The sequence below is a fragment of the Microtus pennsylvanicus genome, chromosome 2 (assembly GCF_037038515.1).
Source record: "Microtus pennsylvanicus isolate mMicPen1 chromosome 2, mMicPen1.hap1, whole genome shotgun sequence".
Lineage (NCBI taxonomy): Eukaryota > Metazoa > Chordata > Mammalia > Rodentia > Cricetidae > Microtus > Microtus pennsylvanicus.
Window position 1 is genome coordinate 92,204,214 of NC_134580.1, and position 26,214 is coordinate 92,230,427.

General features: G+C 40.1%; 1 protein-coding gene across 1 annotated transcript; it reads right to left on the bottom strand.

Annotated features, from left to right (window-relative positions):
• Positions 1-1,241: 1,241 nt before the first annotated feature.
• Arhgap11a (Rho GTPase activating protein 11A) lies at positions 1,242-26,214 on the bottom strand. Its single transcript, XM_075961730.1, has 12 exons — positions 25,421-26,214; positions 22,598-22,668; positions 20,614-20,710; positions 20,089-20,342; positions 19,204-19,367; positions 18,526-18,672; positions 17,366-17,440; positions 16,135-16,302; positions 6,614-6,740; positions 6,056-6,161; positions 3,938-4,076; positions 1,242-3,635 (listed from the first exon to the last, which is right to left on the bottom strand). Exons 1-12 carry the CDS (start codon positions 25,547-25,549, stop codon positions 2,107-2,109), a joined length of 3,006 nt encoding a protein of 1,001 aa, XP_075817845.1. The 5' UTR covers positions 25,550-26,214; the 3' UTR covers positions 1,242-2,106.

A 26,214-nucleotide genomic window follows, 5' to 3' on the forward strand; every position in this document is an offset into this window, starting at 1 on the left:
CCATACTAGACCTGGATGGAGGTGGGTGGTCCTTGCACTTCCCACAGGGCAGGAAACCCTGATTGCTCTTTGGACTTGATTGGGGGGGAGGGAATGGGAGGCGGTGGCAGAAATCTTTAATTAATAAATAAATAAAGTTCTTAGTGATATAATGTTGTCCAGAACCCTGACTTTAGTTATTAAAACCTCTTCATCTCTTGTAAGGTAACAAATTAGATTTTTATACGTGAAGAAATGGTAATTCTTGGTTACTATAGACATCACTTTTAACTTTGGAAAAGCACAAATGTATACTGTCTAATCATAAAGCCAATGAAATGAGCCTATCTTCATTTTGGATAAAAATGAATACAAAGATGAGGCTATATTTTCAAGCTTTATTGACTCCCAAATATAAAATGATCTGGCATCTTAAGTGTTGAGGATTTTGTAGATTTTTTTTTAATCAAGATAAGAACTCCATCTCCCGAGTGCTGGCCTCACAAGCACACTCCACTATGCCCTACTCAGGCACTAAAGACACAGCAACGTCACAGAGGGATTCTTAGTACATGCTGAGAGTTTAGTTCAAAATATTTCAAATTTTGAAGCATTTTAGCTTTCTCTTTTACGGATGCTCAACCAGTAAAGCCTATGTAAATATTCCAAAATCTGGGCTATTTCTCTTCTAATCAATTTTAGGTAAGGGATCCACAACCTATTCCAGTCTGACCTAAAATGCCTGGCTAGTCTGTTTTGATCAGATAAATACGAAGTTTAGGATTTAGTTTTTATGTAAACCATATACTAGCACTGGGGAAGGATTCCTAAGAAACACAGGAACGTAGAACTGAAAAAGAAGTCTTGGGGCAGAAGAGACGCTCTATGGTAAGAGCATTTGGAGCATTTATTGCTCTTGGTGTGGTTCTCAGCCCTACAGAGAGGACCCAGGTTCAGTTTCCAGAACTACACAAGAGTTCACAACCATCCAGGGTATCCAACCCCCTCTCATCTCAGAGAACAGGCACACAAGTGTTATACTTACATGGGTTTACATACATAGATGCAGCCAAAATACTCACATACATAAAATAAATCTAAAGAATAGCCACACATCCCAGCAAACTTAAGGACTTAACTGAAGTTCCTCCTACACACACACACACACACACACACACACACACACACACACACACGCGCGCGCGTGCGCGCGCGTATAATGCTTTGCATCTAAAATACAACACTCTGAGGCAAGACATTTTCCAGAAGTTATTTTTAATGTGTATGCTAAATAAATAACATTTAAACACAAGGTAAGACTATCAGATATTTATCTAAGTAAAATGTACAGAGGTACATTAACAAATCAAATTCTAAAATCAACCATCTTCATAGGAAAAAAAATCTTGATTATAACTTTCAAGCTTAATTATTCCTCCTTAAAAATTTTATTTTCATATTGGATAAAACAGATCAAAATTACCTTCAAAATTGAAATATGCTTAAAATTACTCAATTACTTCAGCATCATAATGTATGAATGCAGCTAGTCATCATTCTGATTTAACCACTGTCCTTAATTCAAAATTCAAGCGAAACTTTGTATACACCTTCAGGAGACACTAATCAAATTCCTCTGCCATGAACAGGAATAAGTGTTAGCGTACTGCTGAGGCAAATCAACTTCTAGGATTTAGGTCAGGACAACAAACATGAATATAATTCAAGACACAAGATTTGCAGGGCTAACCCATTCCCTTAACATAGTAGATTTGAAATGGACAATGTCCTTACTTGGAGGAATAACCAAAAACAGGCACAACTTCCTATCAGACATGCAAAACAAAAATCATTCCCCTTTTAAATAAATCTAGCCAACAATTCCTTTAAGAGTTAATTATAACCTTTGCTTCAAGAAATCACAACAAAGTTCAATCTTCAGTAATAAAAGAAAAACAAAGTAGCCTTAGGTGCAAGTACGGAAATACACATTGTTGCGGCAGCAAGACTGCTTCAGAGAAAAGCTGCTTACCCAGCATCCATAGCTACACATTTGCACACAACTACCCTGCAGACCATCCCACCAACTGCTAACCTTATTTACAGGGATGACAAGCACTGCATCCGTTACAAGTCTACAGGCTTACTCGTTGGCAGTAGATGAGTCTTTCCAATAGGATTTTTGGGAGAACCTTTGTACCAGACCCTTTCTTTTTCTGATGGCTTCCTAAGAACTCTGTTTTTTATTCCAGCCGTATTATTTACAAATTTTGATCTATCATGATTAGTGAGATCATCCAAGGGAAACTTAATTTGGCCACCAGATTTGCTCTCCTGTTTACAGAGTCTAGTAGTTCCAAGAGAAGCATGGCCAGGATCTGGATGTCTCTTAATTTTTGAGAAAGATTTAGAAGCTAATTCAACACTTGATTTTGAAATTGCATCATTTGGCTCATCACATGACATAGACGTCTGTGCTTCAGGACCTAATTTAGTAGAGGAACCAGAGGAGTATTTTGATGAACTTTCTACACAAGAGGGAAGAGCACCATCACAACTCACTGACTTTACCAGAGGAGAAGCTGCATCGCCAAGGACTGCCAACTTCTGCCTCACAGGTTGCCTGCCATACTCCAACAAAGAATTAATTCTTCTGACAGACTGACGTACAGGAGTACGCTGGAATTTCAGAGGTGACTTCACTTTTGCTCTGTCTGGTTCATTTAGAGAAAGTTTATTAAACCATTGGATGTGATCAGAAACCTTTCCATGCTCCGTCATTTGCAAAGCTCCAGGAACTGCAGTGTCGCATTTTCTCACCAGTGACCGCTGCTTAGCGAGCCTCTGGGGCTGAGGCTTTGAAAGGACAATCACAGGGCAGGTACTCTGCTCTAAAGAGGAGTGAGCCTCATCTTCCCCAGCAGCGCCACCAGCCTCAGAGACCTCCTCTGCTGCCACAGTCTCATTCCCTGCTGACTGAGTATTTAGTTGGTTCCTTGGGGACTGTGGTTCCTTTGTTTGCTCCTCACTGGGGAGTTCTTGCTGGATGAAGTCAGCTTTTGGTACTTCCGAATGGATGTCTTCTTCATGCTCCACCTTCATCTGAGTCGAGCGAAATTCTATACTTGCTTCTCTACTAAGTTGTGGACTTTGATGGGAAGAGATCTCTCCTTCTGGAACGCAGCGCTCGCCTTCCCCAGGATGGCGCCCATCGTCTCCCTTTGCGCCCCTCACAGTCTCATCGCTGGCCTCACTTTCCTCCCCCTTGTCGGTTACTGATGACTGCCCCTGATTCATCAGTGTATGAAGATCACTCCCAGACTCGGAAAAGGCTTTCTGAATCTTCAGCAAGGTCTCGGAGGTCAGGTTACTCTCATCCCCACTAAGGGAACTCCCCAGCACACTGCTGTCAGGTTGGCTGTGGATGGGGGAAGGTCTGAGCTCACGTGACACAACTGGTGAGCTTTCAACAGTAATATCGGGTTCCAAAGAAAAGTTCTTCACCTCAGGGTTGCTCATTATTGGAGAAGATCCATCTACACCCATGTCTTGAAAGCTTGAATTACTGGGTTCTGTCCAAGACATCCTGTAATCTGCTCCATCTAGTCCATCTGGAGTCAACAAGTGTTCCTCAGATTTACTCATCTTTTCTGCATCTAAAATAAACCAGGTGATGCTTTTAATACTTTATATCTTACCTAGTTTTGAAATATAATCCAAACATATGACAAGTAAAAGTATTGAGCATTAATTGCAAAACATTTAGGATGTTATAATTTAAGATAGGAATGGCATTCACAAGCACCCGCTAGTTGTTGACAGAAACCACACTGTCCCGTCAAATATTTTTACCATCTAAATGAGAACTTTAAACTTCTACAACAAAGTAATATATTTTATCTTAAAGAAACTGATACTAAAATTTTGGATAAAATTCTACAGTATTGTGTAAATGTACCTTTCTTTAGCAATTTTTCATCAATATCTGGGCTAAAAAGCAGACCTGTTTTTACAGATTCAATCCTATTTTTTAGACTTTGTTGATTTGCTAGTCGTCGACCAACATTTTCATATCTATTGATGACAGAACATCCATTCTGTACAGAAAAGAAAATTTGAAAATGGTTTAGTTAAGCAAATCCAGTTAATCAAAAATATTAAGACCAATTAAGTATTAAAATCAGTAACCAACTTTAAAAGTCTTATATAACAGAAGGATAACTTTGTTAGAAACACAATACTCTTGCCTGCTAGTGAAATGTGTAAACATCAGGTGATATTTTGTGAAATAAAATAAAAACAGCACAACATATTCATTATTACAAAAGCATAAATTCTTGTATTGTTTCTGTGCCAGCATCTGTTGACAAGCTGTGGGGAAGCAGGGGGTCGAGTGATAAAAATTTTGCCCTAATAGTATTTACATTTGAGGGTGAGATTTAGATCGAAAGAGTACATGAAAACAGATCAACATAATATAAGGTCAAAAGTGACATGGAGAAGGGCAAGGGAGGTAAGACAGGTAAGGAGGCCATTGCTGGTGAGAGTGGGAGTACAATTACACACGGATGATAAGAAGATAAAGAGCAGGAGCAAGAAAAGACTTGTGTGCAACAGCATTTCAGGGAGGAGTTACCAGTGCAGCCTCTCCAGCCGGAGCAAGACAGGGAGAAAGCACAGTGAGGAGGCGGAGTGCCAGGAACAGAGCTCAGATCATGTGGGGCATTGCAGCTCAGTGTAGGAGGCTGGGCTTTCATTCAGAATAAAAAGTGTCATTGCAGGGTTTAGGGCAGAAGAGCAATTTGACAACTTGCTTTTTTAAAAGGCTGTTTCTTGGGGGCAAGTATTGCAGAAAGGGGAGAATTAGGTAGGCCCACTAGTAGATTAACTGCAGTTAGCCAGAAAAGAAAATTTAGAGGCAGCTTAGAGCAGAAATGAAGCTGGCTTCTCTAACAGACAGGATGTGGCACATGAGAATACGGGTGAGGACCCAAGAGCGTGCACAGTGTAGCCTACGTTACTGGAAGAGCAAGCTGCATAACTGCAGTGGGTGACAGCAAGGAAAGAGGGCTTGGTTGTAGGGAGAGCTGCAGCAAGGAGCCGTGTGTACAACAGGTTTTGCCTAAACAGACATCCAAGGAAGGAATAAGCAGAAATCCAAGCTCAGTGCTCCAATACATGTTTAGCACAATAAAAGACAAACACTTCCCAAATTCAAACCAAACCTGCAAACGAAGACACAGCTTGTTTAGAAGAGTATTGCGATCGGGGAATTTAATGTGAATGTCTTAGAAAAACAGTGATGCATATTATTACAAAGGAATTTCAAAAGTAATAGGAAAGTAAGCAAAAGAGGAGTAAGGAGTCTGGAGTCAAATGCTGCCCACAGGAGGAGAGAGTAGGCCTATTAATTGACAATTCTTGACTGCTTGATTGAAAAAATTGAAAATAGTGGTTTGTTTGTTTGGTTTTTGTTTTGTTTTTTGAGACAGGGTCTCACTATGTATCCCTGACTGACCCAAAATTCACTCTATAGACCAGGCCTTGAACTCAGAGCTCCACCTGCCTCTGCCTCCTAATTTGGGATTTAAGGTGTGCACCCCACACCTTGATGGGAGCAGTTTTAGTTCTGAGATAAAATGCTGATAAAGAACAGTAGTGCTCGGTTCATTAATCTCGAGGAAGGTAAATATGAGAGAGTACTTTAAGTCTACAATTTCATGTTATTATGATATGTGTTATGCTAACTGATTAATAAAGCCATAACCACTATGATTTTCTTAATCGTGAGCCCAAATGATGGCATTTCCAGAGATTATTACAAGAGGGCTCTGGCCCAGCAAATGAATGAATCCATTAATTACTTACAGCCTTACTGGGAAAGATGGGAGCTGGAGCGAAGGGGACCTGCAGAGACCTGGACTGCACCCCAGTCCCTTTCTGATTCCTTCTGCCTGTTTTCTAGCTGATGTGATGTGAAGGGCTCTACTTGCCCCATCCTCCCCACCAGGATGAACGGACACCAACCAAAGGAATTTCTCCTTTGTGCAGATTGTTGGGTAAACAAGATACTTACTGAATCTCTGTTTTTCCCCAGGCTAAATTTCAGACGAAGAGATCTTCGGACCTTTTCTTTACGACTGACCTTAGGAGAGAAGCAGCCTGCTTTTCCTGATTCTACCCTGAAGAGTGCAATTTAAAATGTCAGTTGCTGACATAAATATCAGAAATTCTTGCAAGATGAAAATCTAAGTCCAAAGAAATCTCACTGTTAGTAACTAAATGACACATTCAGATGACTTAAGCTTGAACACACTATGTATACGAGCGTATCTGCACAGGAGAATGGCTTATCACCCTTACTCTCTTATAAACCAGGGTCGCTAAAACAGACTACTTGTAAAACTAACAAAATCTAAATTAAACAATAAACACAGACCATGATTTTTATCAAGGACAATGCATTCAATTTAGTACTTTTTTCTTCTTTCTGATAGTATATGAAGGGCCTATAATTATTAAGAACATAAAGACTGAAAGGATTTAAAAATATGATTAAACTCTACTTTTGGTAGCATGACAATGCACATACCACTAGCCAGCCAGCGAAAAGACAATGTCTCGGAGAGACTACCTGTAAACCTTTTTGCTCGCAATCCTTTTACTTCGCCTTAGGTCTGTACTGATCAAGTGGTTTCCACTCATGGTGATAGGTGAGAGTGAACTCTGAGAAGACCCTTCCAGGCTGGTATCAAAGCGAACTACAAAAGGAAGACAGGCAATGTAATGTGTCACACATACTTTCTTTTCAAAGTATAATAACACAGCAAGTAGATTTAAGTCTAATTTCTGCCACTCAAGCCGCAACAAGAAACACAATTTCTGGTTAGAGGTTTCAGTTGTTATTAACTGACCAAAAGGAAAAACTATTAATCTCCTATTTAACAATTGTCAATTAAAGGTTAGATTACTAATCTTAAATTAGTTCTGCTTTAAACACTTATAATAAGGGAAGGATATACCCTACCAAACTTTGAAGAGCAAGCTGTGGAGACAACATAGAATTTGCCTATCATTTACTAAACAGTTTCAGGCTCTGGAAATACAGTTCCTTGATGAACATAAATATTACTGTTGGGGATTATTAGAAGTGAGAAGGGACATATATGAATGGAAATATAAAATTGTTAAATATAAATGGAAACTTAAAAAAATTAAACTCTTGAAAATTTTTGAATGTGAAAATTCAGGATATGATTGCCAGTCAAACATTTACCAAACAAGTACAGTACAAACAGAGGTACATACACTTGACTCATGTCCTATGCATATGCAGTAAACTCCCAACAAACACAGACTGTCAATTCATTAGTTATTGATAAAAAATCCACAAGAGCCCAAAGAGGTATTTGTGGGCTTATTTAGTCATGAAATATGACTTCTGCATGCATTAGGCTAGGAACATTTTAGAGGTCAATTTAACATACCCAATGTGACTTAGTTATCTTGGAAATGTATGTGGTCACAAGAAGTAGTCAGAACAGGCAGAACAGTCAGAACAGGCAGAATGCTGGATGTTTCATGAACACACTGGTGATTCACACTCAAACTCAGTTCAAAATAACACAAGAGTATTTCCACTTCAGGGAGCAGCTAACTGAAAGACTACAATTCCCAATGGCCACTGGGAAGTTTTCCAAACTGGAGAGGATTTTAAATACCACACAGTATGAGGTTTCTTTAAGTCTCCAACCTCTGATGACTGAAGGCACCTCAGACGTAGACATCGGCCTTCCTGCTGTCTAATGTAGTAAGCCCTGAACAACCTGTGAGGGTTTTCCTTCCGGAAAAGCATGACTTGCTATTCTGTTCAATTTAAGCAGAGTATCAACCTTCAAAAGAAACAAAACCAAAAGACTTTTGGGAAGAACTCATAAGTCAGCTCTTGTGCTCAAAATGACACATTCAATAGTGCCTGGAACAAACAATTATTAAAAACTAAGAGACTCAGATTTTGATTAAATATGAATTTGAGATAGGGGAACCATGGGTTTTGGGTTTCATCCCTAGGTTTTGTTTCATTTCACTTTTGGTTGATGATAAAGTTAACGTAAGTCAATTTATATTCTGGTTGTGCTGTAATGTTACGGGAGGTCCTCCCACTCCTCCAGCCTATCGCCGCTGAGATACCAGCCCCTTGGGGCGTGGTCTCTCTCCCTTTAAAAAAGCGGCCACTTCCCTCTCCTCTCTCTCTTCACTTCCTGCTCCGCCGGTGACTTGACTTCCTTCCTGGTTACGCAGAGGGCTGACAGTGATCTGTAAGTTTTTTCCCCTTTAAATAAATACCACCCTATTAATCATAATTCCAAACTGGTGTGGCATTGTTTGTGACTTACGCCTTCATTTGGCGCCCAACGTTTGGTTTTAGAACCTCTCCCGGCTCGCAGCCGCGAGTTCGGCTTGGCGGCCGGAAGTTCGGCTTGGCGGCCGCAAGTTCGGCTTGGCGGGCGCTTGTTCAGCTTGGCGGGAGCCCTTGCTTCCTCAGCCGCTGCCTGTGGATTTAAACTCCACAGGCCCGCGTAGTCTCTGCCCGCCTGGTTTGCTCTTTTCTGAGTCGTTTTTAAATCTCCCTTGCAAGCACAGCTCTTAAGTGGCGCGAACCAGAGCACGCGGTTGCTGAAAGCTGCAACCCCTCAGGGTGACTCTGTCACGTGGAGGCATAAGCGGCTTCCAGGTTGCTCTTCTCTACCCCTGGATTCTGGTTTCTGGTTCCATCTCTGGAATTGATTTAATTACATTTACTTTGTTGAGCAACTTACATTTTCCAGTTTTTAACAAATACTAGGCGGACTCTGAAACAGGACCGTGTTTTCGTCGAGACTTGGCAACAGCGCCACCTGCTGGATAATAGGTAATATGGCAGTTCCCGTTTCCAACGCGAATTTTACTGTTCTGGTTACCAATACAATGGGTTATATCATGCAAGGTTTATATGACTATGGGGATAACTTAATTTACTGGTTACTAGGTTTTAGTATTCTTTTGCATATTCTATCATTTAGGAAGATCATGGCACTCCTAAGAACCATACAATCTTTACTAGAAACTCATGCAGGTCAGGAGATTAAGGATTCAAAAGAGACAATAATAAAAAGACTTGAAATGATTGAAGAAATGATTGGAGCTGGTGAACAGAGTAATAAGGCACAAGGACAGGATACAATGCCAACACCAGCTATTAGAACTGGCTTACCAAAGGTTTTAGCAGCATACCCTATACTTAATTCTGACAAAGCGTCAACTTCTAAAGGCTCAAAGGGAGTCAGAGAAGCTAGATGGACGCCAATAGCAATGAATGATCTAAAAGAAATTAAGCAAGCTATTGTTAATTTTGGCTTGCACTCTGCATACGTAAAGGAAATGATAAGGACTTGGGCTTCTAATGCTAGAGCTACCCCCCATGATTTCCATCAGTTAGTGTCTGCAGTTTTAGATAATGGACCTTCCTTGATGTTTGGAATTTATTTCAGAGAAGAATCCAAACATATGGAACAGCAAGGAAGAGCAAAAGGTATTGAGGTTTCCCAAGACCAAATTCTTGGTGCAGGAGAATATGCTGATCCACAGGTCCAAGCTCTTTATGATGATGAAGTACTGTGTCTATGTCACCAAGCAGCTTTAAATGCTTGGAATAGGATACAAGATCCAGCAAAAAGGGTTGAATCATATACCAGAATTAGGCAGGGACAGAGAGAACCCTTTATTGACTTTTTGCAAAGATTAATTAAGGCTCTGGACATAGGGGTAACAGACCCAGAAGCTAGACGAATACTTCTTGAATCTCTAGCTTTTGAGAATGCAAACATAGAATGCAAAAAGATAATTGGGCCTTTAAAGTCTAGATCAGCACCTATGGATGAATGGATTCAGCATACGATGAATGTTGAGACGTTTAGCTATAACGATGAATCTTGGGTAGGAGAAGCGATTTCCACAGCAATGAGGAGACATCAAACTGCCAGGTGTTTTAATTGTGGTAAATTAGGACATCTGAAAAGGGATTGCAGGCACAGAATTTCTAGGAATATTATCTCCTCTGGGAATGACAAAGATAGGAGACCTAGGCCTTCAGGTATATGTAGGAGATGCGGTAAAGGCCGACATTGGTCCAATGAATGCAGGTCAACAACAGACAAACAAGGCAACCCGATACCGTCGGGAAACTCCTTGAGGGGCCTCTCGCAGGCCCCCAAGCCAACAGTGGCCCAGTCATTCCCAGTCACAGTGGAGAACGTGCCTCACCAAGAAAATTAAAAGCTCCAATTTCTGCTGTAAAAAGTAATACTGGTCTAAATGATGAAATCCATGTGGAGGATGAGTCAAAAAACCCAGTTGGACAGAGTAAACGTATATTTTGGCAGACTTCTATTAATGATCAAAGACCAAAGCTAAGAGTCTGTATAAATGGCACTTTTATTGAAGGCTTATTAGACACAGGTGCGGATGTAAGTATCATTACCCCAGAATCTTGGCATCCGAATTGGCCTCTTCAAGAGGTTGATGTTCAGTTCCTGGGAATTGGAACCCTATCTCGTGTAAAACAAAGCACAAGATGGGTTGAATGCATAGGGCCCGAAGGGCAAATAGGAAGACTAAGGCCATATATAGCCAATATTGCCATAAATTTATGGGGCCGTGACCTGCTACAGCAATGGAATACCCAGATTAACATTCCTGTAGTTCCAGGAACTCATAATTCTGGGAAGTATATGATGAGGTATTATGGAAAAAGGTCACTAGCCATTCAGGCTGTACAAGAACATACAGCAAATACCAAACCTTTAGAGGTACCAACAGCCCTACCTTTAAAATGGCTAACTGAGAAGCCAATATGGATCAAACAGTGGCCTCTAGCTGAAGATAAACTACAGGCATTGGAACAGCTGGTGCAGGAGCAACTAGATGCTCACCACATTGAAGAATCAACCAGCCCTTGGAATTCTCCTGTGTTTGTTGTAAAAAAGAAATCTGGTAAATGGAGAATGGTGACAGATCTAAGAGCTGTCAACAAAGTAATTCAACCTATGGGCTCACTACAATCTGGAATTCCTTTGCCTTCTCTGTTACCAAAAGGATGGCCTCTTATAGTTATTGATTTGAAAGATTGTTTTTTCACTATACCGTTACAAGAAAAGGATAGAGAAAAATTTGCCTTCACAGTGCCTACTTATAATAATTCTCAGCCCAATAGGAGATATCAATGGACTGTCCTCCCACAGGGTATGCTCAATAGTCCTACACTGTGCCAATATTTTGTAAGTAAGCCATTGGAAATAATTCGTAAACAATTCCCCAAGTCCATTATTTATCATTACATGGATGACATCTTGTTATCTGATTCAAATAAAGATACTTTAGAAAGGATGTTTGAAGAAGTAAAGAAAGTCTTGCCTAGGTGGGGATTACAAATTGCCCCTGAAAAGATTCAAAGAGGAAATTCTATTAATTACCTAGGTTACAGAATAGGGTTAGAGAAAATTAAAACGCAAAAGGCACAAATTAGGAGAGACCGGTTAAAGACTCTTAATGACTTCCAAAGATTGTTAGGAGACATTTCCAGTCTACGACCAGCTGTTGGGATAACACCTGATCTAATAGTTCATTTAAACAAAACCTTAGATGGTGATAAAGATTTGAATAGTCCAAGAAAACTGACAGCTGAAGCAGAAAAGGAACTGACAATGATTGAGGAAAAATTACAGGAGGCACATGTGGATAGGGTGAACCCAAATCTTAGCTGCATCCTAGTCATATTGCCTTCCAGAATTTCTCCTACAGGGATTCTAATGCAGAGGGAAGATATTATTTTAGAGTGGATATTTATACCTAATAAACCAAGTAAAAAATTAAAAACTTATGTGGAAAAAGTCTCTGAATTAATTATAAAAGGTAAGCTGAGACTTCGTCAACTAGCAGGTATAGACCCAGCAGAAATTATAGTGCCTTTTACTACTGAAGAAATAAAAAAGTTATGGGAAGACAATGAACCGTGGCAAAGAGCTTGTGCTAATTTTTTGGGAGAAATTAATAGCAACTATCCCAAAAGTGGTAGACTTAACCTCATAAAAAGAACTTCTTGGATTCTTCCTAGAATTGTACGTGATGCTCCAATAACTGGAGCCCGTACGTTCTATACTGATGCAAATAAATCAGGGAAAGCAGGTTACAAGTCAGATGAATTGAGTAAGGTGGAACAAAGCCCTTATAATTCTGTCCAGAAGGCAGAATTATATGCCATTCTTATGGTGCTAAGGGATTTTAAAGAACCTCTTAATATAGTTACAGATTCACAATATGCAGAAAGAGTTATCTTGCATATTGAAACCGCTGAATTTATACCAGATGACACAGAGTTGACTTCATTGTTTATCCAGGTACAAGACATAATCAGGAACAGGCTTTGTCCGATGTACATAACACACATCCGGTCCCATACAGGTCTGCCTGGTCCTCTAGCCCAAGGCAACGCTGAGATTGATCAATTATTGATTGGAAGTGTGTTGCAGGCCTCAGAATTTCATAAGAAGCATCATGTCAATAGTAAAGGCCTAAAGAAAGAATTTTCCATTACTTGGCAACAAGCTAAGGACATTATAAAGAGATGTCCTACTTGTTCTTTCTATAATCAAACACCGTTGCCTGCAGGGAGTAACCCAAAGGGCACTAAGAGAAATGAAATCTGGCAGATGGATGTGTTCCACTTTATAGAATTTGGTAAATTAAAATATGTACACCACACCATAGACACGTATTCAGGTTTTCAATGGGCTACTGCCCTGAGCTCAGAAAAGGCTGATTCAGTAATCACACATTTATTGGAAGTTATGGCCATCATGGGTATACCTGCGCAAATAAAGACAGATAATGGTCCAGCATATGTATCTAAGAAAATGAAACGCTTTTTTGATTATTATAATATAAAACACATTACAGGTATACCAAATAATCCTACAGGTCAGGCAGTTATAGAAAGATCAAATCGTACTATAAAGAATATGCTGAACAAACAGAAAGGGACCGAAAATACCCCCAGAAATAGATTACATAATGCTTTATTAACCTTGAATTTTCTTAACGCTAATGAGAAAGGAACGACAGCAGCAGAGAGACATTGGATAATGGAAAAGTCTGCTGAACTAAATCAACCGATTTATTTCAAAGATGTGCTGACCTCTCAGTGGAAGCCAGGAGATGTGCTACGTTGGGGAAGGGGTTTTGCTCTTGTTTCCACAGGAGAAGAAAAATTGTGGATACCATCAAAATTAATAAAGTTTCGATTTGAAGAAGAGAAACCTCTTGGAAAGGAGAAATGACAACTCATCCACAATGATTATATTCATACAGGTGGTAAGAAAAACATATAGAATGGGGGCAGGGTTCTGTTCTTATCTCCACAGGAAAACACTCATCTTTGAGAAATTCAAGGGACCCTGGATGTTTGGATACTGACAGATGGAAAAATACCTGCCCGATAGGAAATATCAAGAAAACTGAATGGGCTGTGTAAGTAATATTAAACCATATTTCTAAATTTATAAAGCTGGTTTTGAAGTTGGACTCTGGCTCAGTCCCTCTCCAATTCCAAGCCTGTTAGTAAGAGAAAAACCCAGAGTTTCTGGAGTTTCTGTCTCATGTCAAGAGCCATGATGTGGGACAGAAAGAAATATGAGTTTAGAAAACATCTTTGCTTTTCTTCATATCTATCATACTTTTCATTGAACATATCTATCATGTCTTTCATTGAATATATATATATGTGTGTGTCTATATGATTAATGCTTAAGTTTTTCATAATGAACAATGAGTTTTTCCTGAAGTGACATTTGAAGTTTCCAGGAAGAAGATGGGGCCCCATAACAACAACTCCACCTGGTTGATATGACGTCATGATACTGATAGCGCTACAACAAGACCTGCTTTGGGTACCAGCTGCACAAGACAGTTCCAACTTGGTTAGCTGAAATGGTGCACATCTTATACAACATTTTGGCCAGACCTGCACAAAATACTCAGAGACTATTGGCAATATTAAAAGACTTGATCTTGAAATTTAACCATCATTTTACTTTCACAGGATCCCCCAGAAAGAACGTCGCCCCCATGACAGCTGGAAGTAATTCTAGAGGACGACGTCCCCTCTCCCAGTAAAGTTTGCCCTTGGGTTTAGGGACATCATTTAGGGGTTGATTATAATTAGTATACGATTGAGGGTTGGGGGAGGAATTTTATAAGCTCAGGGATCATTTTGAAAAAAAAAAAAAAAAGAGGGATGATGGAATAATAGATTTGTAATTGTGAGTTACTGGTTTTAGACAAATATATTGGTATAGATTCTTGTATATTGATACAAAGTTAAATTATATTGACTATTGTATGCATGCATGTTTCTACCTTGTTTAAAACATTTTTATGTATTGACATATATTGTATTGTATATATTTACCATATTGCTGTGTACATTTCTACCTCTGATTAAGATACTTATATAATGTTTGTGTATTGATATATATTTACCTACTGCAATGTATATTTGTACATTGTTTATATTTGGAGGTCATTGTCCTCATTTGTTTCACAGTTGTTTATTGTCTTAATCTTTAAGTTAGATAGATATTGAGAATTATATAGACTAATAGTCATCTAAGTTTGTCATTTATAATTAGACTAATCAGGTTCTTTAGATATATAGAGATTATACTCAGTATAGATAGTCTTCAACTTCTTCAAAGAGCTGTAGAAAATGGCCTTTAATCTAACTCAGAGTTTTGTGGTAGTGAGACACAATTGCTCCTGGCAACACCACTCTATTCCCGAGAGAATGTTGAGCACCAAAGACACTCCACCTGGAGCCTTTCCTTTTGGCAGAACTGGCCTTGGGGCAAAGAAATGCCCATACCTCAACCACTGACAAAGATACAGAGCATGCATCAATGGATAAAACAGGGCTGTCTTATCCTGCCAAGACAGGGTAAGATAGTTTTGAAAAGTTGCTTGCCTTTGAAAATGGTGTGTCAGTTATGTTAGGCCTTAGCCAAAGTTGGTTGCTTCAACACTGCTAATGTGACTTTGGGTGATTGCCTAGGTAGCTAGTTGTCTCTGTGATTTGTTGCATGTTTTGGAAGTTGTTTTACTGAACTTCCTAATTAACCAGGTAACATTATTTCCCTTCTCAGATCTTCGATGGGGTTGAAGACTATATAGATGTAGTTACTTTTCTCTCATGACTTGGCCAATTTATTTATTATACAAGACCTAAGCTAGTTAGAATAGGATATTTGTACTTATTGTATATAATTTCATAGTAGGTTTAGAACTCTCTTATTTAAACAAAAGGGGGAGGTGTTACGGGAGGTCCTCCCACTCCTCCAGCCTATCGCCGCTGAGATACCAGCCCCTTGGGGCGTGGTCTCTCTCCCTTTAAAAAAGCGGCCACTTCCCTCTCCTCTCTCTCTTCACTTCCTGCTCCGCCGGTGACTTGACTTCCTTCCTGGTTACGCAGAGGGCTGACAGTGATCTGTAAGTTTTTTCCCCTTTAAATAAATACCACCCTATTAATCATAATTCCAAACTGGTGTGGCATTGTTTGTGACTTACGCCTTCACTGTAAGTATAAACTAAGGCTAAAACCGTGGCAACAAAAACGTTTACTCAATAGCTAATGGTATTTTGAATGCTATTGAAATAAAGAAACGACATACATCTGAAACTATATGCTGATCGCCTTGCCCCAAGTTTTAAAGTTTTTGTAAATTTACTCGAATAACACTAAGGACTTGGAGAAACTTGTGGCTTTAGCTCATCTGACAGTAACACTTGGATTCAGAGGAAACAGGACCCAGCATGCCCAGTCACACAAAACCTGAGCGCCCGTGCCACCCACAGACGCCAAACTGCTCTGCTATTTACCATAAAACAAAAACATTTCATTTTTATTAAATTAGTGGGTTTTTAAAATAAGAGTAGATCTTATAAAATACAGAAATTTGGAAAATGAAACTTTTGGCTCTTGTGGATGGTATTAGTCTAAGTAGTTATTTACTGAGAAGAGGCCCTCATGTTAATGTACAACCCAATGATAAAGATTCTCTTCGCTACCTGACACTGGAGTAGAATTGCTGCTGAAGAGGTGACTTGGCAGCAGCTCAAAGTTCAAGTTGTGTCTGATGGACTTCCTTTTCTTACTTGAGAAGGCATGCGAAGACTCTCCCGGAAGTTTACGCTTAACACTTGGTGTGAGAATCAATGGTGATACAGAGGCCTGGGCTGAAAACCACACAGAAACAACTTCTCCATACAGATGGTAACATACAAAGGCTTTAATTTCTTTTTTTTTTTCTTTTTTTTTTCCGAGACAGGGTTTCTCTGTGGTTTTGGAGCCTGTCCTGGAACTAGCTCTTGTAGACCAGGCTGGTCTCGAACTCACAGAGATCCGCCTGCCTCTGCCTCCCGAGTGCTGGGATTAAAGGCATGCACCACCACCGCCCAAGGCTTTAGTTTCTTGTAAGTGCTATTACTTAGAAGTTAACAAAAAAAAATGTGAGATCCATTTCCATGATCCAATATTACTTAACTAAATTAACATTCTGTAATTATTTAAAATAAAAATAGCAAAGTTACAAAGAGTTACAAAGATTCTTTTTTCCTTTATTGTTTGAGATGGGATTTTCTTACTATGTAGCCCAGACAGAACTTGAACATGAGATTCTTCTGCCTTGCTCTCCCAAGTGCTGGGGTTTGGAACAGAATCAAGCATATTGGGCTTAGTGGGCTCTTACAAAGCAGTAGTAGTAACTTAAACTAAATAGAGCAATGGGCAGATATAGTACAGAGGAAAGAATATCAATACAGGGAAGAAAACTATAGTCAAGATAAAGAGATAACTAACTCTGCTATTTGTTTCTCATAAGTGAGCATTAAATCATTTCATTGAAAAACAAAACATCAAGTTCTCTATATTTGCCGAATACATTTACCAGCAAGCAAATACAGAAGGTGTAATTTTCTTATTCTGACACAAAGTGAAATTGAGCCATTTTTAAATGTTCTAAGTTATAAGCAACTGAAAATCATAATTAGAATTATTTTAAAAATGACAACAAATAAAGAAATCATAACCTTAGAGTTTTGAGTTTGTCACATTCAATGTAACTAGTAATATAACTATACACAGTACAATACTTTTAAGGAAATTAGCACTGAGATTTGATTATTAAATTAAGCAATTATAAATATTTTTACATGGCACTAAAAACATTTTCATGTTTTATGTTTAATTTCATATAAATTAAAATTTCATGTTTAATATGTTTATATAACAAATACCTACCAGTTCTATCTTGCTGAGGTGTAAGAGAGGGTGTTCTGCTAGACTTAAGTTTATTTAGGGCTCCGTTAACAAAATCTGAAATGCAAGGCATATATAGTCACATAAGCAATTAATGTAAAATAATCAGCCTTGGACCAATAGAAAAGATAACCCAGGTCTTAAGAAATATTTACATTTGTGGCAGGAAGTTTTATAGATAGAACTGTGTTCTAGAACTCAAAAGAAGAAAGCAAGCAATCTACCCTACAGATCTCAGAACCCAACTCTCATGTACAGACTGGCCCCTAGAACTGCGATTTCTAAGCCATTCAGTTTGCGTCCTTTGAAACTGTGTTCTGCTGAAACACAGCCGCCTTATGAAAATAACAGGGAAGTAATAAAATGAACCTACAAATACAGTTAACAGGGAAGGGGCAGCCTCCAGTCAGCACCTGGGGCAGGTAAGAAAAAATCCACAAATGTGACGAGGGACAGACTTTTCTATCTGAGGCCTAAATCAGCTTTCTGATGGTAACACAACTAAGTTCTTCAAAGATCTGATACCTATATTGTTGCCATACCCTCTTACCATCCTCTCCACCTCCGGTGACAGTTCTTCAAATTAGATCATGTCATACCTCTAGTTATAACCCTTCAACATTTAGCCAACCAGGTCCTGGTTCCAGTCTGTCTTTGGCCTGGCTTCTAGTTCCACATCATACATTAAATATACACAGTGAACACATCACTCAGAGCACACCAATCTGTAGTTAGGATAGACTTGTATCTATTCTACATTTCTCAACTAATACAGAATCTAAGTTTTCTGCTCTTTCACTCAATTTCTCTGTATTCTACCCATCCTTCAAGACCCATATTGAGGGCTGAGGATGTAGTTCAGAGGCTTAGTGCTTGCCTAACCTGTTTGAGACCCTAGTTCAATTCTCACAATAAATAAAAATAAGGCTTAGTTTGAGTTCCTCTTTGATGAAACCGTGGTGATAACAGTCCAGGTAATCTTCTGTTAAATATCAGATTGTATCATCACTTGAACTTCTAATATGCCCATGTTTTATTTCTCTAACTAGGCATCCAACAGACACATACCACAGCTGACGATGATGTTGGTATTTTAGATATCGTCTCAGTACCACCCTAAAATGAGACATAACATCGATTACCTCCAACACTTTGTCTTCTTTTTCTCTTACATTCACCAGGAGTTTCATATTCTCCTTCTTCAAAGGCTTCCAGGGATGGGGTAGTACAGAGACCATCAATACCTAACATGGCTGGTATCTTTTCCAGGATAAAATCTGGCACACGTCCTAAATCAAAATGTTCATAATATAATTATTCCTTCCTTCCTTCTCTATCCCAAAGTAATAATATAGTCCCTTTCTAACAGTTGCCTTCAGCTGGAAGCCAGGATCACCCTCATTGAAATAAATTCTACTACTTTGTTGAGAGAGCCCATTGTTTGTTCTTCCCGACCACCAGGCTAGCTTAACCCCTGAATAATCACACAGAAACTATATTCATTTAAACACTGCCTAGTCCATTAGTTCTAGCCTCTTATTGGCTAATTCTTCTATCTTGATTCAACCCATTTCTATTAAATCTGTTTATCATCATGTGACTGTTGCTTACCGGCAAGATTCTAACCAGTGTCCATCTCAGGCAGGAGATTCTTGGCGTCTGCCACTCTGCCCTTCTTCCCAGCATTCAGTTCTGTCTACTCTGCCTACCTAAGCTTTGCCCTATCAAACGGCCAAGGCAGTTTCTTTATTCAACCAATGAAAGCAACACAGACAGAAGGACCTCCTACACCACTACTTGACAATGAAACTACCTCTTACCAATATCTGATGCACAATCAATAAGAGTCTGCACTACTGCTGCCTGCAAGCGTAGCTTTTTCTCTGTGTTAGCAGACATTTTCTCATGGCCTTCACTTGTCTGAAGAAGATTCGGTGCAAATATCACTGCAAGATTGCTGCTATCCATTTTATTCTCACTTGCCCTAATAATGAAAGGCTTTATTAAATGGTAGAAAAGGAAGAACTACAGGAAGTTAAAATAACAAATTGAGGACATTTTCTTTACCTGTTAACTATAAGTAAAACAGCCCTCATCTATCCCCCCACTAAGTGGCCTGAAGAAGGAAGAACAAAGGAAAGGCAGGAGCACTAAGACTCTCACTTAAATAGAGTCTGTCTACTGTGCGGAAGGCCTGCCTGAGGTCCAGCCTTAGCACCACAAATAAAAGAACAGAAGAACCCAAGATACACAGTCCCATAGATTTAAATGTAAGTGATACTAACCAGTTCACACTGTTCTTTCACACAGATTGTTTGTTTATCTGCATTTTAGAGCCACATATAGAAAATGAAGCATTAGAAGGCAGCTTCAATTATAAACAAAACAAGTAGGTTCACTGACAGTAGGAAGAGGAAAATGAAGAAACACAGACAAATGCTTTAAAAACAAAACAACCAGAATCCATCCAGTGGGCAATGAGTCTTGAAAATACCAATAAACCCCCAAGGCATCCCCAATCAAGACTCTAATGACACAAAGTATTAAATCAGTTGGTATACTATTTCTTAAATTACACAGGGCATATTTCCTATAGTAAATACTCATTAAATTTTTTTTCATTCCAAATTACATTTATTAACTACTAGGAACATCTTTAGGTAGCTGAGAAATTAAATTCATTAAGGCTTTTAGTTATCACTTACCTAAGAGAAACATTCTTAAGAAAGTTAAAGAAGTATCTTAATACATCAACTGTAGGATCTGCCACCAGACATGACAACAACAATGTGGCTTTATTCTTTTCCTCCGCCCCTAACTGTTGTGCTTTGAACAGTGCTTCATGAAGATCAGTCGGTAGGACAGGCTCTGGTAGCTCCCTGAAGAACTGCTTAAGCAGACCTGCAACATCACAGGGAAGTGCAGAAGACAGGCAGGCTTCACCATGGTCCAGTTTACTCTGCAAAGACACAGGAATCTTGAGCACTCTAGAAACTTAAATACTGTAGTGGTCATCATATCTAATTAAAAGGGTTCTCCTAACTCTTGTTTAAAATACTAGTCCTTTCTAAAAGGCTAAAAGTAACAACACTGGGTTTTCTTATTGTATAATATTTTATAATGAAGAGCACAAATTTGAAAGCATGCTAAATTTTGAGAAAAATATTTCAACTATAAAAATCAAATCAGAAACAGTACTAATGAAAAAGTATAGTTCAAAATATGCTTACCTTTAGTGCCTTCAGACGAATAACAGACCCTGACTTCCTAAATAGCCCTTCTGTATGAATATGCTCTTCTAAAGATGTGCATGCATCAACAAGGAAGCTGAAAGAGAAATCATGTTCTTTCAAGGGTCTAGACACACAATACCTTCATTCTATTGCCAAAATACATAAGCAGGCAGGCATATGCCTTTTCAGCTCCAATGTCAAAACTCCACTTGATCTTGTAACAAAATGTTTACTTGTTCTCCTTGCTACCTAACTTTTCCTCTAAGGTCTCTAACTTCACACAGGGCAGCCTCAACACGTGTCATATCCAGCAAGGCTCCAGGAAAGAACTGACAAGGGTGGCAAAAGAATGAAGAGGACAGCTACAAAGAGCTGGGGTCAGGTGGACTAGCCCCCTCCTCAAGCTCAGTGTCTGCTATACAGACTTGAACAGGGAGGTGAGGTATTGCACACTGCTGAACAAGCAGGCAGGGCTAGTACATACAGAAAAACAAAGGAGCAGAGTTTACGGTATACAGCTATCAAGGAGACAAGTCTAGCTAATCTTCATACGGTAGTCTTCATTCCAGGTAGGGTGAGGGCTATGGAGGCCATTTTCCGAACTCACTGTCACACCTGTCCTCAGTCCCCCAAAGAAGGCTCTGTCATCTTCTGAGCCTCACTCTAAGAAAGGCTTTTCCAGTCCTCCACGGGGTCCTTGACACGACTATGGCCATGTGAGCAGCACATACTCAATAGGAATTCACACACTGGGTTTTCTGTTGACACAAATGTCTACACATAGCAAGTCTACATTCTTTTCTGCCTCTCTTCATAACACAACATAACTTGCCTTGTTTATCACATCCCCATCTCCCCCTAGCCCTCGACTGGGCACATTCATCCTCACGACTTCAAACAGCTTCCACCAAGGACACCAATAACCTTTGTCTCACCAAATCGACCGTCAATCCATTGTCTCCTCATATTGCTTGGCTCATCGACACATCTGACCGCTCGTCTGTTCTAAAATGTCCTTTTCGCCACTCCTCTGGTTTTTTGCTATCTCCCTAAACTGTTCTTTCTCAGGGTTTTTATGTTCTTCCTCTTCTACTTGGTGTCTACATGTGTTCAAAGACATTTACGAAGACAAAGTTTCATGTAGCGCAGACTGGTCTCACAGTTGCTATGTGGCCAGGGTGACTTCCACTCTCCAGTGGCCAAGTGCTGGGATTCAAGTATTCACCAGCTGCCTGCCTGGTCCTCTCTATTGGCTGTCTCTCCGTGGTCTTCTCTATTGCCTGGTCTTCTCTATTGGCTGTCTCACCTGGCACAGCATGCATAGCTTTACACAGCTAATCCTACAGCCCCCAAACAACATCAAGTTCTCAGTCTAACATTTTTTCCTTGGAAAAGTAGAATCCTCTGTCCTTATAATCATTCTTATATTAAGGGGTGAAGGTTCAGTTTTACCTATGAACTGATCTCAACCAATGTTAACATTAGATTCAACAGCTGGCATCAAAAAACTAGAAAGTATGCCAGCTACAGCAGTGATAGAGCTGAGTGCCTGAATGTCAGCCCTAGAGCAGGGTAAATGACAGCTGCTTGTGCTTACTTACAGGGAGTCCAGAGATAACAGCAAAGTCTCTGTCATTACTCCTGGATCTACGACTCTGAAACTGTTATAGCAGCAACTGCATGACGTGTGTGTGTGTGTGAGTGAGTGTGCCCCAGCACCCATGCTGGAGTCAGAGACAATTCTGTAAAGCCAGGTTCTCTCCCTCCACCTCTATACATGGGTTTGGCACCACCTTATGGTCCTTTACCCACTAAATCATCTTATTAGCCCGATGTTTTTATTTTTTATAACAAGTAATGATCAGAAATGAAATAATGTGGTTTTAAGCAAATGCATATATCATCCAACTATTTTTGAAACCTTTGAAACTATTTTTAAGACCTGTTTGAAATATTCTCTTCATTTTTGAAGACTGCTTACCTTGGAATGTGTCCATATTCTGGAACAACTGAATGAGGCAATGAGTTAAAAGGAACTCCAAATATCTTACCCTAAAATGACAAACTCAGTTACTCAACATAGTATTTATTAGGCACTAAATAAAATCTTTAACATTAGGCAAAGATCTTAGGAAATGAAAAATTTATTTCCTAAATGAAATAAAATGAAAACATTATCAGAAATGAACTCCAAGCTATCAATCAATGCAAAACAATTATTTGAAGTACATTTAATGTCCTACAAGACATTAAGCTAGATGTTTTGAGTAGAAAGACACCAAGATAAAACCACTGCCTTCAAATAACCTTGTTCATTCAGTCTTTGACCTTGTTATGGGTAACTGATACAATTAGTACTTAATTCTTAGACCAAATTTACTCCAAATATTAGCACCCTAATTCCTATGCTCTACATTTCTTTAAAGACCTCGTTTATACTTTTCTCTAGTCATCTAACTCCCATAAAAGACTAAGTTAGGTGGTAAGTAAAACAGTAACTCCTAAATTCTTGTCACCTTTGAGTGCTTCTAAAATGTATTTGATGTGGGTATTTTTAGACATTGTAACTTTTTCACACTGTACAGCAGAATACAAACATTGAAGACAATTTCCAGTTAGCTACCTTGAGACCCACTTTTAAAGAATATACATTCAGTTTACAACACCAAAGATCCTAAAAGTACATTTGTGTTTTAGGCGTTTTTGTTTTCGTTTTGCCATTATCTTCCTACTTCTTCCTACACGACCACAAACTTCCTAAAAATGCATCATTGAGTAAGTGATTGAAAGTTAAGCCTGGCTGGGCGGTGGTGGCGCACGCCTTTAATCCCAGCACTCGCGAGGCAGAGGCAGGCGGATCTCTGCGAGTTCGAGGCCAGCCTGGTCTACAAGAGCTAGTGCCAGGACAGGCTCCAAAGCTACAGAGAAACCCTGTCTCGAAAAACAAAACAAAACAACAAAAAAAGAAAGTTAAGCCTGTGTATGTCTGCATTCTAAACACTAAATCAGTGCACCCCATCTCGTACTGATTCAGCTCAGATGTACCTGCTCTCCATAACTGCTAAGTACTTCTGATTGAGATCACTCTGATTGAATAATTAATGATTCAACACAATAATGAAATTTTCCTAGTCCTGGTTCTACCACTTGGCTGGTTCTGACAAATATTCAAGCAAAAAAAGAAGACCCAATCAAGTACAGTTAGAACTTAGGTTCCCACTGGCAAGACCGTCACTTTTCAAACCCTGGCTTTTCTAGTTTTCAGCTATTCAATCATTATTGAGTCACTATAACATTCTGTCTCTTATTTCTGAACCTGAATCTTATGTCATTGTGTCATAAATAGAACTGTATCCCATCAGAATATGTTATAGCATTCATAGCTGAATTTATACTGCACAACCGCTAATTAGAACATGGATAACTGTCATAGCTGAATTTATACTGCACAACCGCTAATTAGAACATGGATAACTGTCATAGCTGAATTTATACTGCACAACCGCTAATTAGAACATGGATAACTGTCATAGCTGAATAGGTGGCAGGTGACAGGTACTGTGCTAGACCTACTTACAGAACTTAGCAGGAATCACCATTTTACAGAATAAGGAACTGAAGCTTAATGAGAACAAACAAGACCAGCAGCCCACATTCATAGTTAGCTGTAAAGTCGGGCATGGCTCGAAAGGCAAGTGTCAGGATTTGTTAGTTGAGGAATGAAAGAAACAAAAGCAAATACCTATACTGAAGGTTATGAGAAGACAGTTTTACCAAACAAGAAGTAACCACTGTAGAGCAGGGTGGAGGGGGCACACCTTTAATCCCAGCACTTGAGAGGCACAGGCAGGCGAATCTGTGTGAGTTCAAGGCTAGCCTGGTCTACAAGAGCTAGTTCTTCCAGGACAGCTAGGACTGTTACACAGGGAAACTCTGTGTCCCCGAAAAACAAAAAACAAACAAACAAAAAAGAATCACTGTAATTTGTGGTGACAAACCTCTCTAATCCCAACACTAGAGAGGTGGAAGAGCTCCAGGCAGCCTAGGCTAGTGAGTTCAAAGTCAACCTGGGCTACAAAATACTCCTTATCAAACAACACAATTAAGCAAATTAATTTTATTAGCTTTTGCGTTCAAATACTACAAAGTACTAATAAATTACCCACATACTTTTAAAATGACTGATATTCCGTTCTTCACAATTGACTTCTTGTCTTGATTTCTCAATAAAGATTAAAATCTCACCCCAAATACTCACTACTAGATTTAAAAAAAGATAGAAAGAAAATGGCCCAGTGAGATGGTTTGATGAGTAGAGTAGTTGCTGCTAAGCCTAGCACCTGAATTTGATCCCCAAGGGCCACATAACGTTAATAGGAGAGAACTAATTCTGACCCCCAGATGCATGCCCGTGGCATGAGTGGGCCTGGGTACACAAAAAGGAACTGAAGGGAGGGATCATGAAACTTTAGAAGTATGATCTCAGTGATATTATTAAATAAAAAAAAAACCTTCAACTCACTCTCGATGCTTAATTTGCTCATTAAAAAACACAAAACCCGGATTTGTTTCAGTCTAGCTAACTAGACTGATGTTGGCAGCTAACGCTTACACTGCTAAGGAGACCAGAAAGTGTGCAACAGCGAGAAAATAGTGCAATTTTCAACGCCGAAAAGTCTCTGAAAAAAAAAGAGAAAAACATAGACAAACGACCACACAAGGTTGAATCTGACACTTCTAACCACGTGTCTTTCCTGACCAACATAACCGACGTGTGTCCCCATCCCTACAAGTTTCCACTTACCCTTATTTCCGTGACGGCAGTTTCCCGTCTCCTGCGATCACACTGCCCGCGGCCACCCTTGACCTTAATGCCGTAGACAGCCCGCAGCTGCTGCAGCAGGGCCAATCTGACCAACCTCCGATCCCACATCTCGAACACGTCTCCCACTCTCCGAGGCCGACTCTGGGTCCTGACTTTCGTTTGCCACCAAGTCTTCCAATTCCCAAACACCTTCAGGCTTGCGCCCCGCTCCGCTGCCCTTCGGCCACCTCTGGCACTCTTCCGGCCCCAGGCCCTGGCCACTTCCACGGCTTCCCTTCGACCCTCGATCCACGTCCACAGACCTTCTTCTCTCCGGACACACTTCACTCTCGTTTCACTTCCACCGACCTTCTCTGCGGGACCCTCGGCCCTGTCAGCCACTCACACAACCCTCCCTTCTCCCTTCGACCCTTCCGTTTCCTGAGACCGGCGCCTGCTGCGAGCTCCTCACGCTTCGGGACGCTGCCACCTCTCCTCTCCCAGGCACGATGGCCTTGGTGGCTCAGATCGTCACCTCGTTCCTCCAGCCGGGCCAGCCGGCTGCTCGGGGGATCTCCCTACCCAGTCCCGGTCCCCGCCCGGGCTGGTCCCCGCCGTCACCCCGTGTCACACGCTGCCCGTCTCCTAGCCCATCAGCCTGCGTGCGGCCCCCGCCTGCAAAAGCTCAGCGGCTCGGTGCAAATGCCTCCGCCCCACCTTCTCTGCACACATCGGGCCCGCGGCGACCGCACCTGGGCAGCCGCAGCCAGGCTCAAACGCCAGCGCCAAAGAGC